This window comes from Aptenodytes patagonicus, chromosome 25, assembly GCF_965638725.1.
Source record: "Aptenodytes patagonicus chromosome 25, bAptPat1.pri.cur, whole genome shotgun sequence".
Taxonomy (NCBI): domain Eukaryota; kingdom Metazoa; phylum Chordata; class Aves; order Sphenisciformes; family Spheniscidae; genus Aptenodytes; species Aptenodytes patagonicus.
Genome location: NC_134973.1, coordinates 3,742,772 through 3,756,936, shown reverse-complemented (window position 1 = coordinate 3,756,936; position 14,165 = coordinate 3,742,772). Strand labels below are relative to the sequence as shown.

General features: G+C 42.4%; 2 protein-coding genes across 4 annotated transcripts; one reads left to right on the top strand and one right to left on the bottom strand.

Annotated features, from left to right (window-relative positions):
* The first annotated feature begins 276 nt into the window (after positions 1–276).
* CIB3 (calcium and integrin binding family member 3) lies at positions 277–4,776 on the top strand. Of its 2 annotated transcripts, XM_076359074.1 has the most exons (6): positions 277–410; positions 722–756; positions 2,484–2,595; positions 2,966–3,113; positions 4,038–4,233; positions 4,740–4,776. In XM_076359074.1, the coding sequence occupies exons 1-6, from the start codon at positions 360–362 to the stop codon at positions 4,759–4,761; spliced, it is 564 nt and encodes a 187-aa protein (XP_076215189.1). In that variant the 5' UTR covers positions 277–359; the 3' UTR covers positions 4,762–4,776. The 2 variants fall into 2 exon arrangements, with proteins under 2 accessions (XP_076215189.1, XP_076215190.1); XM_076359075.1 differs by lacking the exons at positions 722–756; positions 2,484–2,595.
* A 689-nt stretch (positions 4,777–5,465) lies between these two features.
* On the bottom strand, positions 5,466–14,095 carry RAB8A (RAB8A, member RAS oncogene family). 2 transcript variants are annotated; one of them, XM_076359073.1, is made up of 8 exons: positions 13,960–14,095; positions 13,305–13,365; positions 12,996–13,056; positions 12,516–12,593; positions 11,937–12,026; positions 11,217–11,282; positions 10,624–10,674; positions 5,466–6,272 (listed from the first exon to the last, which is right to left on the bottom strand). In XM_076359073.1, the coding sequence occupies exons 1-8, from the start codon at positions 14,081–14,083 to the stop codon at positions 6,168–6,170; spliced, it is 636 nt and encodes a 211-aa protein (XP_076215188.1). In that variant the 5' UTR covers positions 14,084–14,095; the 3' UTR covers positions 5,466–6,167. The 2 variants fall into 2 exon arrangements, with proteins under 2 accessions (XP_076215188.1, XP_076215187.1); XM_076359072.1 differs by lacking the exon at positions 5,466–6,272 and adding an exon at positions 8,091–9,663.
* Between the last annotated feature and the right edge of the window lie 70 nt (positions 14,096–14,165).

Sequence of the window (14,165 nt, the reverse complement as noted above, 5' to 3'; positions counted from 1 at the left end):
AATTTACCATATCTGAAGGAATGAAAAAGTACGATCCATGAAGCCTACCTGCTCCCTCAAAGACACAATCAAGCAGCTATTAGTTGCATGGCTAAATACTGTAACATGAGTCTTCGTTGTGCACACAGGAGACAGGTGAGTGGTGCTGGGTCAGAGCCTTAAGCAGCCAGACTAAAGATTTGATGAAATGCTCCTATTATGATACTTTGCAGCCTGTGCAATAGGGAAGCTGGTTACTTGATCCTCTGCTATACCTGAACCTCATTGTTGCAGCTTTTAATAGCTGAATATCCAGACCTCCTATAAAGGTGCCTTTGAGGAAAGAATGATGGGACAAGAGTCAGCATTCAGAGCTAGAAATGGGCAACAAGCAAACCATTTTCACTCAGGAGCAACTGGATGCATATCAGGTATGAAACAAACTAAATGGCTGTTTGGACAGAACATTGAATAATGGTGAGGGCTTTTTTTAAACAATCTCTTTTAAAAATTACTAAGTAGGAATACTAAATTACAGCAAAGATTTTAGTAACATAGTTTGATTCTTACATCAAGAAGAAGGGTTATAAAATACTCCTAATTACATGCCAGAAAGAAAGAACATTAATGCTTGGCCACATATATTACAATATAACTCCATTTAAGTCACTGTACTGGAAAAGTTTGGGCCAATGCATGCTAAAAACTGTCATTACATGTTATATCTTTTCTTATTTCATAGGACTGCACATTCTTTACAAGGAAAGAAATTCTGAGGTGAGTCTCGTGTGTGCGTTTTTTGTGTAAAGTACAGAGATTGCTATAAAGACCGGTTACGTAGAGGGTGAGGTATTTTTTAAAAGAAATTTAAAATTGATTTACACAAACTTAAAGCAATACCTTTAAAGTGATACTTAAAGTGATCTGAACATTTTTGTTGGTTTTTATGTACAAAACCTACGTTATCTATCTTAAACTGAGCCAGAATTCTGAATTTTGCATTAAGGTACCAGTCTCTATCAGAAAGAAACGTAACAAGTTATATTTTGGTGCATACTTTGCCAGTGACATCCATGTTCCCCTCACCTTGTTTTATGACAAATGCTTCAGTGTATACTGTTATTCTTTGGGATGCTTTGCCTGTTTTATGAAAACCTTAATGGTTGTGTCAAATTTTATTCACTTTTTTTTCATGTCTTCATGTACATAATTATCCTGATACTCTAAGGTGCATTCTTCCCAAAGCCTTCATACACCTCACTGAAGACGCCATTTAATCTCTGGCCAAAGGATCTGATAAAGGCAGGTTCACTATTCTGTTCACGGGGGGCTGAGAGCCTTCACTGAAAACCTCAACTTGTTCTCCTTTTGTAAAAAATACCTACCCAGATGGTAACGTACATAATATTGAAGTTGCATTTGCCTTTCCTAACCTTTGGCCACATTAACAGAAAGGGAAGTGTTCAGTTCCTGCATCTCTCAAGATGTCATCACACATTTTTTGCTAATTTCTCTGAAGGGCAGAGCACAAGTGACAATTTTGTACAGAGCGTGTCCCTCTTTAGAACCTTGATATCTGTGTATGCATTCTATACAGGATAAAATATGAATGGTTCTGTAATAATTGAAATCTGTCTGCCTTGCCATATAGTAAATAGAGGCCAGAACCATAACTGTGTCATGAATAAGACATTTATTATTGATAAGGATCCCTTTTAAAATTCTGTCCTATTGTTTTGTTGATAACAGCTGTGAATGGGATCCTTACTCTAGCACAAGAACTGAAGCAAATAGCACGCTGAAAAAGTGGTGAATACATTCAAATTATTACGCACATTTTCTGCCTCTTGAACCTGAGTTCTATGGAAAAACAGGAAGATACTTGAGGTGGATAAAAACCTGGTAGAGTTGGTCCCAGATCTCTCTTCCTGCCCATGGCTTTAGACATTCAGGGTTTATTCTGACATTTAAACTGAATCTTTCATGCTCCAGTTGAAGCCCGTTATTTTTGGTCACATTCATTGTGGACATGGAAAACAGATCCCTTTCGCCGTGCCACAAGTTTTTGTGTGTTTGGAAACTGATGAGGTGGACCTTCAGGTTGAAGGTCTTGTGTCTTGTTATCATAAACACCTAAATGGTAACTACACAAGGTGCCTGAATACTGTTGCTGGCAATGTAGAAGTAAACCTGAAACTTTGTAAAAATCTGTTTTCATATACACAGTATCTAGTGGTTTGGCTGCCTGACCTGTGTAAGCATTTTCGCCTAATTGTTCTGTAAGCATGAAGGCTTTGTATTTTTCACCAGTTACACTATGTTGCTCCTTTTAATACTGCCTCTTCCACCAACAACTACAGAGCATACTAAATGTTATTTAGTGACTGCTATCATCCATCTGGTATAGGATGCAGAGTGTCAAGAATGATACAGAAAAGGCAAACACATTGTTCTCAGAGGTCTAAATACCTTGTTCCCTAAACAAGCCTTTCTTTCTATTTCAGACTGTTTTACAGATACCGAGATCTAGCCCCACAGCTAGTTCCACTCGACTACACAGATAAACCAGACATGACACTTCCCTATGAACTCATTGGCAGCATGCCAGAGCTGAAGGTACAGAGCAAGGAACACAACTGGAATCGAGTGACACATTTCAGTTTATTCGCCCCTTTTTTAATAATTCATCCAGTACTAATTGCTGGGAGGCTGAAATACAAATGAATTTTGGCTACTGAAGTCAAAAGTCTTTCTGGAAGCTTCTAGTGATTCCCTGAAAAGACCCTGAAATTGCACAAAGGTTAAAGGAGGCTGTAGCTGTGTCTACCTCTGATACAACATTAGACAAGAACGTAACAGCAGAAAGGGGAGTATTTGCCAAAAAGGGGTTACAACAAAAATAATCTCACTCCAGTTGTCTTATCTGTCCTGAAATAAACGCTAGTAAAGATGACCTTCCCTCTTGCTCCTGTGTTCTGTTTCCCAGGACAATCCATTCCGCCAGCGGATAGCAGAGGTTTTCTCAGAGGATGGAGACGGCAATATGACTTTAGATGATTTTTTGGACATGTTTTCAGTGCTGAGTGAAATGGCTCCCAGAGACCTGAAAGCTTATTATGCTTTTAAAATTTATGGTGAGACATGCATAAAAAATAAACTTTGGGGAAATCCTGCAGCTTCATGTAGGGATGCAAAATATTTTCATTTTGCCACCATAATGATTTCTAGTTAGGTATGTTTTTAATACAGCCCTTCTTTTCATTGCATTTGAATGCCTGTTCTCTCTCCTAGAAACTTCTGGTCTTCTTTATCCTTTTGTCTCTACTCTTTTCTTACTTGTTTAGGATTAGGATTTACTACAAAATTTACAACCTGAAATTATCTGCAGTTTTCAAGAGCTGATAAACATTTAAGAAATACTTCTGTCTGAGGGGCTGCTTGGAAAAGTGCAGCACAGGGGATTTGGCTGCCCATAAATCTGCAGGCTGGTTTTGGTAGGGGGAGGTGGGAGGCAGGGAAGCACACTTCTAGCCTTTTTCTCCAAGGACAAATTTAAAGATTTACTTTTGCAGTACCATTTTCAGTTACTTTCTTCATGATCAGCTAAAGCCAAACAATATATCAAACCAACCAACCAACATTTTTTTTGTGATTTAAACTGTACATGATTCAGCAAAGATGTTAAAAAAGTGAACTCTCACCAAAATCGAACAGCCCATTCTCTTCCTTTGACTTCATACTATTTCTTGCATTTAGTTCAGTAGTACTGATTTGCTAGAATGATTTAATTATGGCTGGACTATGTTTAGCCATTAAACTATTTACAATTGTTACCCTTATGTAAGATAAGGAGAAATGATTCCAGGAGTTTTATTTTGTTACTGCATTTTTATACAAGCAAATACAGCTAACTGCAAGACTTCATTTCTGATTTGAAAGTTCTACTTATACAAATACATTATGGCCTGGGAACCAAACCCTTCCTATTAGGTCTTGGCAGTCAACCATGTAAAATGCTGACTTTTGTCATTTTGAATCCATTTTGTTTCCTTTGTCAGATTTTAACAATGACGATTACATATGCAAATCAGATCTAGAGAAAACTGTTAACAAACTAACCCGAAATGAACTTACCCCGGAGGAAGTTAGCCTTGTATGTGAAAAGGTGATTTACGAAGCTGATGTGGACAATGATGGCAAGCTTTCTTTGGAAGACTTTCAGCATATGATAACACGAGCTCCAGATTTCCTCAGGTAATATTTGCTTTTAATTTCTAACACAAAATGGCTCCAGTTTTTTTTCTCAGAAGTCTCTGAAGTGTGTGTTTTATGTCTCCTCAGCCATTACAGATCATCACTCTTCCCTGACAGTTTCTAGTAGAGTTGCCCACTACAAAGACTGGGAAAACAGATTCTTGAAAGAGTGTGGAGGCTTCTTGACTTGCTTTTTGAACCTCCAATGTACTTTTTACATGACAAAAAGTCCTTGTAACTTAAAAAGTTAATATTAGCACTGAGGCTCCATTGATAAGCGTATGAGATCAGCTCAATGCGTAACGTAGTCTTAATATGGTTTCTGATGCATGTCTTGCACAAAGCAGCACTCAAATCTTGCATTTATTTAATGTACTTATTCTTTGCAAGTGCTTCGCAAAATAAGGTTTCCAATTTATTGTACAGTCCTAGGATTAATTGTAGTGAACCCCTTTGAATAGAGAAGAGCAATACATGAGTGATCATTACTTCCTTTTTTTTAATAGCACGTTTCACATTCGAATCTGAAGCTAGTGAAACATGTAGGCGGAAGTGCTTCTTGAACCTTCAACAACTACTACTTCACCCGAGATACTTCACCATCCATGAGAGAGCAAAATGAGAGGACCAAAGAGGACAATTTTTGGTAACTGAACCAGTCAGAGAACTCTGTCTCTTATTTACCTCTTTAAAAGGAATGATTCATTAAGCTCTTCATCAAGATTTCCCTGTAATTTAACAAAATGTCTATTCCCCCCCTCAGCTAGAGCAAATCTGGCCTAGACAGTCAGATGGGAAAATTTTAAAGTTCAGACACCACCAGGTAGTAAAGGAACTTGTATCAAATTATAGCTTCTAAAATAATTCCTAAGAAAATGCCTTATCCAGTAAAAACCCCCTGAAAATAGTTTCAAAAACATTACGGTTTATCAAAATTGCATAAGCAGCTCCTCTGATCAGCTTTACCAGTCTTAACAAATGGTCCAGTGAATCAATTTGCTGAAGTATTCTCCCAGCGTGTCCCAGAGGCCCACTACAAGTTCTGAGAAGAATATAGAGAAGAGCTCTCCATTTCAGAATTTATAACAAAAAGTCAACATACTTTAAAGGACAAAAGAGCCTACCCGGGGTTCCTGTCCCTCTTTTCTATTTTTAGAAATACCCTATTTTCCACACAAGAATCTATAGGCACGAATGATGAACAAGACTGACAAACTAAGTTTGTAAAACTCTCTTTTTATAAGAAGTTTATTTATGCAGCGCTCAGGGTCCTGTACAACAGAGTAAAAACATACATACTGTAATAAACAAGTTTTGTTTTTAATACAAATGTGAAAATCAATGAGAAGTGTTTAAGAAAGCAGTTGTAAAGTGGGAAGGGTGGCAGCCAAAAGTGGTCATTCTAAAAACACAATTTACAGTTATTTTTAAAAATATTGGGATGCATTACGTTCCCTTCAAAACAAAGTCGTAAGTCCCAACTCACGCTCAACGTAGAGTGTATGATTCCTGCAGAAAGGCTAGAGAGACCAGCCCGCTGAACTTGTATTAACTACAGAAACAAAAACTCCCATGATCAGTGAAAGAGATGGGTCAAAGAATAAGGCAGCCCGAAATAATCAGGCTGCACGTTACCATTAGCGTTCCATTGAACAGGTCTTTATTTAACCTATAAATGAAGACAGAAGTTAGTCACCACTCTTTCCCAAGCCCTGTGAACTTCTAGTACAAATGAAGACCAGCCTCTCCACAGCTGTTTGTCCATTTCCCCTCCAGCATAAACCCCAGCCATTTCAAGTCCGAGAGAACAAGAAATCACGGTAGCTTTTGAGCATGATCATCAGCCAAAGACACCACCACCACGACAATAAAACCCTTCACAATTGTCAGCGAGATGGTTAGCATCTCACATGAAAGGAGAGACCAAATACATTTCAGCAGCAGTAAAGAGACTTACAATAATCCATAGGATTTATAAATCTGAGGCTGAAAGTCTGATGCTGGCGTAAGGCTCTGATGCCAAGGAACATTAGATGTGCCTATCAGCACAGGACCTAGACCACGCAAGTGTTAAAATGGTAAAGTGTTAAAACAGCAGTTCCACCATTTATTGACAGACGAGCTACTGACAGGTCTACACCTGAAAGGGTGAAGACTATCTGAAATATTGCAACCAGCCTCAAAAAATAAGGTCAACCACAGAATTCTATGATACTCATTAAAGTAAGGGAATTTGAGAACATGCTCAAAAATGGGTTTGTTTCTCTACAAACCAAGTGTTAATTGATTACCTGAAATTTTAGTGGCATTTAGACACTGAGAATGTGTAGTAAGTACATTGTTAGTTTTTCGTATCTACTGAAATTCCTCAGTTTTACAAATTTTGTATCCAATTTCAGACTTTTTCCTCCTTAAAGAAAGCTTAGATAGAAATACATTACTGGACGTATTTACGCAGTACCTCTTTTGATCATTGCGTTTGCCGTAACATTCATACTTAAAAAACATGGTAATTTAATTATGTGATGGAAACACCAACAATGTTAACGAGTACAATACACGTTGTACTTATCCAAGATTTGATGTCCGTGTTTAGCGACACATAGCCAAGCATACATGCAACCGCAGCGTCTTCAACCTTTTCCTGTCTTACATTTGCATTTTAGGTTTCATATTGCTTACGCTGATTTAATTTCCGTGTGGAGTCTCTACACCCTAAAGTACAGTGATGACTGTAGTCACAGTAACTGTAGGAAACTTCCTGAGATCAGGCAGTAACGTAGTAGTTATTCATTGAGTAAAACCAATCATTTTGTAAAAGGAAATCGTGCTATAAATTAGGTACATAAACATGTGCAACAACCAGCATAAGTTTAAACAAAGGGTATTCATGTACAAAGAGTTAGCTTTGAATGCAAAAAGAGTAACTTAAGATTTAGAAAATGGGGAGTGAAAAACACAATTCCATCCTTCGAGTTTTCATCACGCGTAAATTAATGTGGTTTTCTTTCTCATCTCAAGATGAGTTATCGAGTTAGGTACCGTCAACAGGCAATACCCAGTATCGTGGTGGACAGCCCATGATAGCAAGTTAGGCTGACCACTTATTTGTCCAGTCACTTTGAAAAATAAGTCTGGCTGCCAACGTCTGGCTATATTAAAGTAGAAGGATGGATGCGAGACAATCCACATTTACTACTAAGCCAGCAACAAATCATTAAACAGATCTGTTTTGTGTAGGAGAACAGCATTCAGACCATGCCTTAATCACCTCCCCAATTCCACCTCAGCAATTTCTTGAAGCATACACAAAGTCTTTCTTTAAAAGCATCCTTATCTCAAGACAGAAGCATTGCTTGTCCGATCCACAGCTCTGTATTAACTACACTTTGAAGCACATACTGACTAGAAGGCTCTTCAGTAGCATAACATGGTTTTTACCCTACAAATCCATCTGCGTGTAATCCACTACGGTGCATGTTCACCGAGTCCTCATGCTAAAAAGCCACAAGTAAACAAAAAAACCCCATCATAAGGTTCTACTTAGAGGAAAGCTTTACGTATGATTTTAATCATGAACAGAGCTCACTGTAATCTGCTAGCTATTAAAAAAAAAAAAAGTTGGTGGCATATAAAAATGCATTTTTATAAACCAGTAACTTATACAGTAAAATTTCCTTTTTCCATCTTAGAAAAACAGGCAGTATTCCTGTTGAGCCCAATTGCATGCTGCAGATTTATACAGTTTGGGTATGAGTCCGATTGTTACTGTAGTTAAAGATCTCTTACGAGCGCTACTTTGAGGCCAGAATATAATACCACAGACTCGAAGGAAACAAAACTGGTGAGTAAATTCATTAACTTCAAAATCAGCTTTAATTTTACCCTTAAGTGCAGTTGTCAATGTAAACAAAGCATGTTAACAATTCCAGTGAGTTGCAGGACACAGCCGATATGTTCATTTGAATTAAATATACCGTAATTCCCATCCCTTGACAGCAGACTTTGAAGTAGATGGCTCTTACTGGCTCCTTTTGTCAGTCTACTTAAGAGTCAGGCTTACAGCCTCTGAACTGAGAGCAACTAGCTACCTAGGAGCTTTACTTGGCCGTTACATTTTATACCTCGGAATGTAAATAGACTGTGTTTATAGGAATAAATACATAGAACATTTCCACTGAGGACTAAACATCATTTGCATTGATGCACTCTATTAACAGGTTTGTTGCTGCTTGAAATCTGAAATGATCAATACACAGCAGCAAGGCAAATCTCAGTTTAAAAAAGTCTGTTTTCAGAAAGTGTTCTTATGTGCAACATTTATTTGCATATGTGAGCAAGTGTGCATGAGAACACACAACTGGAAGCAGTGCAATACATTTTCTCGTCACAATTTATAATCAGCTACTACACCATGACAGATCTGGAATCATTCTCAACCGGAGAAGAAAAAGCCGCCCATTGCAACGTTACGAATTTTGAGTAAGTGTCCCTACCCGAACCAGGGTCTGCTTCTCTAAAAACAGACGGCAGATCGTTGGTGTGGGACTCGCTGTAGCTATCACCTCCTGTTAAAGGTGCCTAAACGTCTGGAGTACTTAATTAAGCACGGTCAAGTCTAACACAGATAACATAATTCCTGACGGTAAGGATCCATTATATTTACAGCACACTTTGGTTTTTTACAAAAATAGAGATTCCTTTGAGGAGGATTTTTTTTTTCTTTTTAAACTTCAATTGTACTTGTGGATTGTCTAGAATAGCGCAACTGAATAACTAACAGGCAGATAAAGGATTTTCTCTGCAGTAGTGAAGAGGTGGAGATGCAGAAAGCTTCCTTCTACCTTCCGAAAAGGTATAAGCCGGTACTTACTGCTTACTAAGTGCATTTATTTGATGTTTTGATGCCATCCTTCTATATGCATCTATAGACATGGATATGCGCATGTATCACGTACACATACCTGTACTTTATTAATATTGGCATTTCAGTTTCTTATTTTGATCGTAACTTAATCTTTCTAATTTGGATACATTACAGATATGAACAAAAAGATTGAAGCCTGTCAGCAAAGGTGCTGTATCACGGGTCACATTCGATCTGTACTCCCTCTGCTAGACAGTACACATGCCCGGTGGCAATCTGACAAAAATAAACTTGTTTCGTCTCCAAAATTGAAGAGTCAGACAATTACTAAAATAAACAATTTCTTATTCAGATGGTCACAAAGTGACAAGGTACGTTGAAAACGCTAAGTCCACAGACAGAGGAAATCTCACTCAGAGCAGGCACAGTCCAGTTCAGCTGAGCAGATGCTCAGATTAAGGCCGTGTCCCTCACAGAAGAACACATCGGAAAAAGCTGCTTTTCTTTTGCTGGTCTGGTGTGATTTTGACTCCCTGGTTGCTGCCTTGCGGGCTATTGCCTTCCTGAAGACGCAAAGAACATTACGTTACTTATTTGTACTTCACAGCTTCTAGCATCGTTGTAAGATCTGGCATCCGTACTTCGGCTATTCATTTTGTTGAATCACGCCTGCCACGTACAAAACCCGTTACTAAAATCAAGAGGAGCCTTCACTCATTTATCTGAGCCTTCCATCAGCCGCTACAAGAAGTCAGAGAACCGCATCTGCTACTTTTGGCTTCGACTAACATGCACTGCGCCTATTCCTCTCCTTTCTATAAACCCAAAGACAGCTGAGATTAAAAAAAAAAAAAAAAAAAAAAAAATTACAGGCCACGTTTGGCTCTTGCTAAAACACTCGGGGATTGTCAGCAAGACCCAAAATATCACAGCTCTGTCAGCACACGTCCGGCCACACGAAGGTGGAATTCTCAGTAAAAGCAGAAGGAATCTTTGTTAGCTTCACCTCATAAGGAACAAACCGACATCGATGTACGTTTATTTGTTGTACAAAAGACAACCCGATCGTTTCTCAGGATGCTTTTGCAAAAGTTATCAGAAAGATTAGCTCTTTACCTATTTTTAAACACACTAGTTTGAAGACTACCCTGAAGCATGAGGTGGGCCTCCTGCACGTCTAATTTATACGATTCCGTTTTTCAGACTGCAAGAGCAAGAAGTACCGTTGAACTGCTCTGCCACTCACTTGACTTTCAATACAACAAACAAAAGATCCTTTTATTTAGACAACCTCAATCGTTGCAGCTAATTCCTGAAACGCGGAGACAATTCTTTATAAGCCAAGGTCAGAGCGTAGCTTGACGAAACTAAAAATAAATAATGTCTATGACCTTCAGTACATCCCCCCCAGAAGAGACCACAAAATATTTTTTATAGGCTGTGAAAGAGTACTTGCTATTTGGCTTTTGGTTGGTTTTTTTTTCTTATTTAAATACAGCGTGGATGAAGTCAAAGTTACTCACCAACTTCTTGTCCATTTTTGCTTTGATATCTCTTGCAAGAGTGAAAAATGCCTGTGACAAGTAAAACAGTTAAGTGTTACACGGCAAATAAAATATATTCTAACGCTTTTCTTTAGCAATAAGCTGCCTTCCCGAGTTTCTACGTAGACCGAACTCCTGAAGAACGTCAAGTTTTCAGGTTCCCCCCCTGCTCCAGGTTTTAACGCTCCTTTTCTAACTCCACTACCCCCTTTCCGAGCCCGAAAGCCACAAGGGCAGACGCCACCCCCGGCGGGGCACAGTTTTCTGAGTGGGAAAACACCGCCCTTTCTCAACCACGTTATTGAATGCAAAGACGTAAGCCGGGTTTTTCAGCGCGCTGCTCTAACGCAGTTTGCCGTGACACCCTTGTGTTATGCTCCAAGCACCGCGTTCCACCATTTAGCGTAACGCTGGTCAGACAACGCCTGCACGGAATGCACGGATACGCGTGCAATAACCCATCTGAACCGTCTAAAAACGGAGTGCGGCATCCAACCGGGATGGGCAAGTGTTCTTATTGCTTGTTTGCACAAATACGACAATAAATAGAAGAGAAAGGTCACGGTACTCACGTTCTCTATGTTTATATTTGCTTTTGCGCTGGTCTCCATAAATTTAATTCCAAAGCTTGCAGCAAGCTGAACAAAAGCAGGTTTCGTGTTAGTTGGATAACGGCAGGAACAGCTCTAAATACAGCCAGCCGCGCAGGACCTGCCCCTCCTGGCGCGATTCAGAGCAACCGGGGGATTTACTCAAGCAGAAAAATTTGCAGGAATGGGGAACTCGACCTCATCCCTACCAGCATCTCTCCTTACCGGGCTTCGTTCTGCTGTTTTACACTCTGCACACATTTTAATCGGCTCCTTTAACTCTTTTTTCTTGCACAGGTATCTTGTCGGTCTTGTAACACCTGCAGTGCGCAGGAGCACTAAGCAACATCTGACGCCAGAAAGGACAATCCTGTCTACCTCCTCTCCGTGGCTTTCAGCCAGAGAGAGATATTTCCTAAATGCCCAAACTCTAGCAACCTTTTTCTTCCTTTTTCTAAGAAAAAATCCAGCCCGTTGCTTTGCACCTAACACACCTCGACCAGATAACCGACAAGAATTTGTAACACGGACTCATCTTTTTATCAGAGTGGGGGAACGTACTGCAACTACAGCTTGGGAAACGTTCAACCGTTCCGCTTAGAAATGCCACCGAGGTACCAAAGCAGCATACAGACGGTAACGAACGCAATTCTTATGCTCCGAGAAGCCCAAGTTGAAATATGTTAAAGCTACGGCACTTACCTTCTCCCCTTGCTCTCTAGAAACTTGTCTTTTGTCATTTGCATCGCATTTGTTCCCAAGGATCATTTTTTCCACATCTGGAGAGGCGTGCTGAGATAGAAACAGATCAAAGAAAGGGCTCTGGCTTGGGTGGTTTTAGGCAAACATTGTCAAAAAGATGAGGCACACAGCGAGGGCTTGACATGGAGACGCTGGTGCCAAGCGCTTCCCGCAGAGCGACGGGCTCCCCCGAGCCCCTCATCCCAGCAGCTCACTGCAGGCACCGACAGCCCAGCGCGCGTCCTGCACAGCGACAGCTCTCGCGTCGCTTGTCGTGGCAGGAAAACGTCATCTGCTGGGTCCCCTCATCACTAGAGGGACTGCAGCCCCCGCCGCCGGCTCTCGTGCGCAAGCATAAGGAGTGACTGTTAGCCGAGACCTTCCAGAGGTTATTACCCATTTTCATTCAATTCATTTTCCAAGTACCCGTCAGCGCACGAACTCAAAAGCAACTTCACGCTTCTGAAGCAATTACGTTTCAACTGCTTTTGGAGGAAGAAACAGCATCTTTATTACTCAGTAAGTAAAGAGAGAAATTACCTCTTCAATATTCCTGACCCAGTTCCGAATATTTTCAAAAGACTTTTCATTGGTGATGTCATAGACTAACATGATGCCCTAAAGATTAAGAAGGAGATAAATTGTTTCAGCAGGAGTTAAGGGCTTGTCCGCAGCAGAAAGAAGCAACTTAACAGAGGCTGTGTTTAAAAAGTTTTTACGGTAGGCCGTTTTTACAGTCCTACGTAACATTTAACGGCGGTTTGTGCCTTGCTAGGTAAGGTGTGCGGGACGCGCGTTTAGAGCGAGCCACGGAGGAAAGCTGCCTCCGGGAGCTCCCACGCTGTCCCAGCCCAGCTCCAGCACCGCTTGAAACGGGAGCACAACTGGAAATATTTAGCCAGGCAGAGTTTACACGTCGGAAGACAGGCAGTTGGGTGGGTTCCACGTTAAACCCAGCTGCTTTGACTGCGAAAGCCGAACCACCTGGTTTGGGTTCAGCGTGACCCGTATCGCTCCTACCATTGCTCCCCTGTAGTAGGCGGTTGTGATGGTTCGAAATCGCTCCTGCCCGGCAGTGTCCCTGGAACAGACAGAACACGGGGGCTCACGCAAACCGCCTACGCCACCGCGCTCGAGTCAAAGCCACCAAAAGGTTTAATTAAACATCATTGAACCAGTCTTGAGAATCACCCTTCAGTTTCTAAAGGGATCATAAACTGCTGAAGAGCACAACCGAGTAAAAGCTTAACGGTAACATCGCCGCCCCACCCCGTACAGACGCCACGTTATCAGACATTAACTCAGGCAACTTTAGAAGAAAAGCCTTACCATATCTGTAGTTTAATTCTCTTGCCATCTAGCTCTATAGTTCTAATTTTAAAATCAATGCCTGAAAAGAGAAGCAACTAAATTACTCATCGTTTCTGCCGAAGACCAGGTTAACGCTTTCCCCTCCAGTTTCCCTGCTCAGATCTTCGCTTTCTCGGGAGCCGCGCACCCTCCCCTCAGCTAACGGCGAGTTCACAACCGCAGCTCACGCTCGGCGGCGAAGCCAAGAGCGATCCGAGCCGCCGCGACACCGGCTGAGCCTCTGCCCGCCTCCCCGCCGGGACCCGGCGAGCGACCCGACCGCCGCCTTTTAAAGACGACGGCGGCCGGGGCCGAGCCGCGCCTGCCGAGCCCGGCCGCGCACCCACCGCCGACCCAGCACCGAGCCCCGGCAGCCGCCGGAGCCGCCCCCCGTGGCAGCGCACCCGCTCCCTCCGCTCCCGCGGCCCGAGCCGGGCGACGCGTCCGCCGCAATCCAACTCCTCCGGGCGGAACGAGCCGCTTACCGGGCCCGGTGCCGGGCCCGCCGCCCGCCCCGGGCCGCGCCAGGCGGGACCACCGGCCGGCGGGGCCCGGCCCGGGACGGTCGCCTCGGCCCGGGACGGTCGCCTCGCCTCGGCTCGGCCCGGCCCGGCCCGGCCCGGCCCTCCCTCACCGATGGTGGAGATGAAGGTGGCGTTGAAGGCGTCCTCGGAGAAGCGGAAGAGCGCGCACGTCTTCCCCACGCCCGAGTCGCCGATGAGCAGCAGCTTGAAGAGATAGTCGTACGTCTTCGCCATGTTCGCGGGCGCCGCCCCTCCGGCCGCGCCCGCCCCCCGCGCCGCCTCACGGGCCGCGCCCGCCGCCCATCACCGCCCGCCG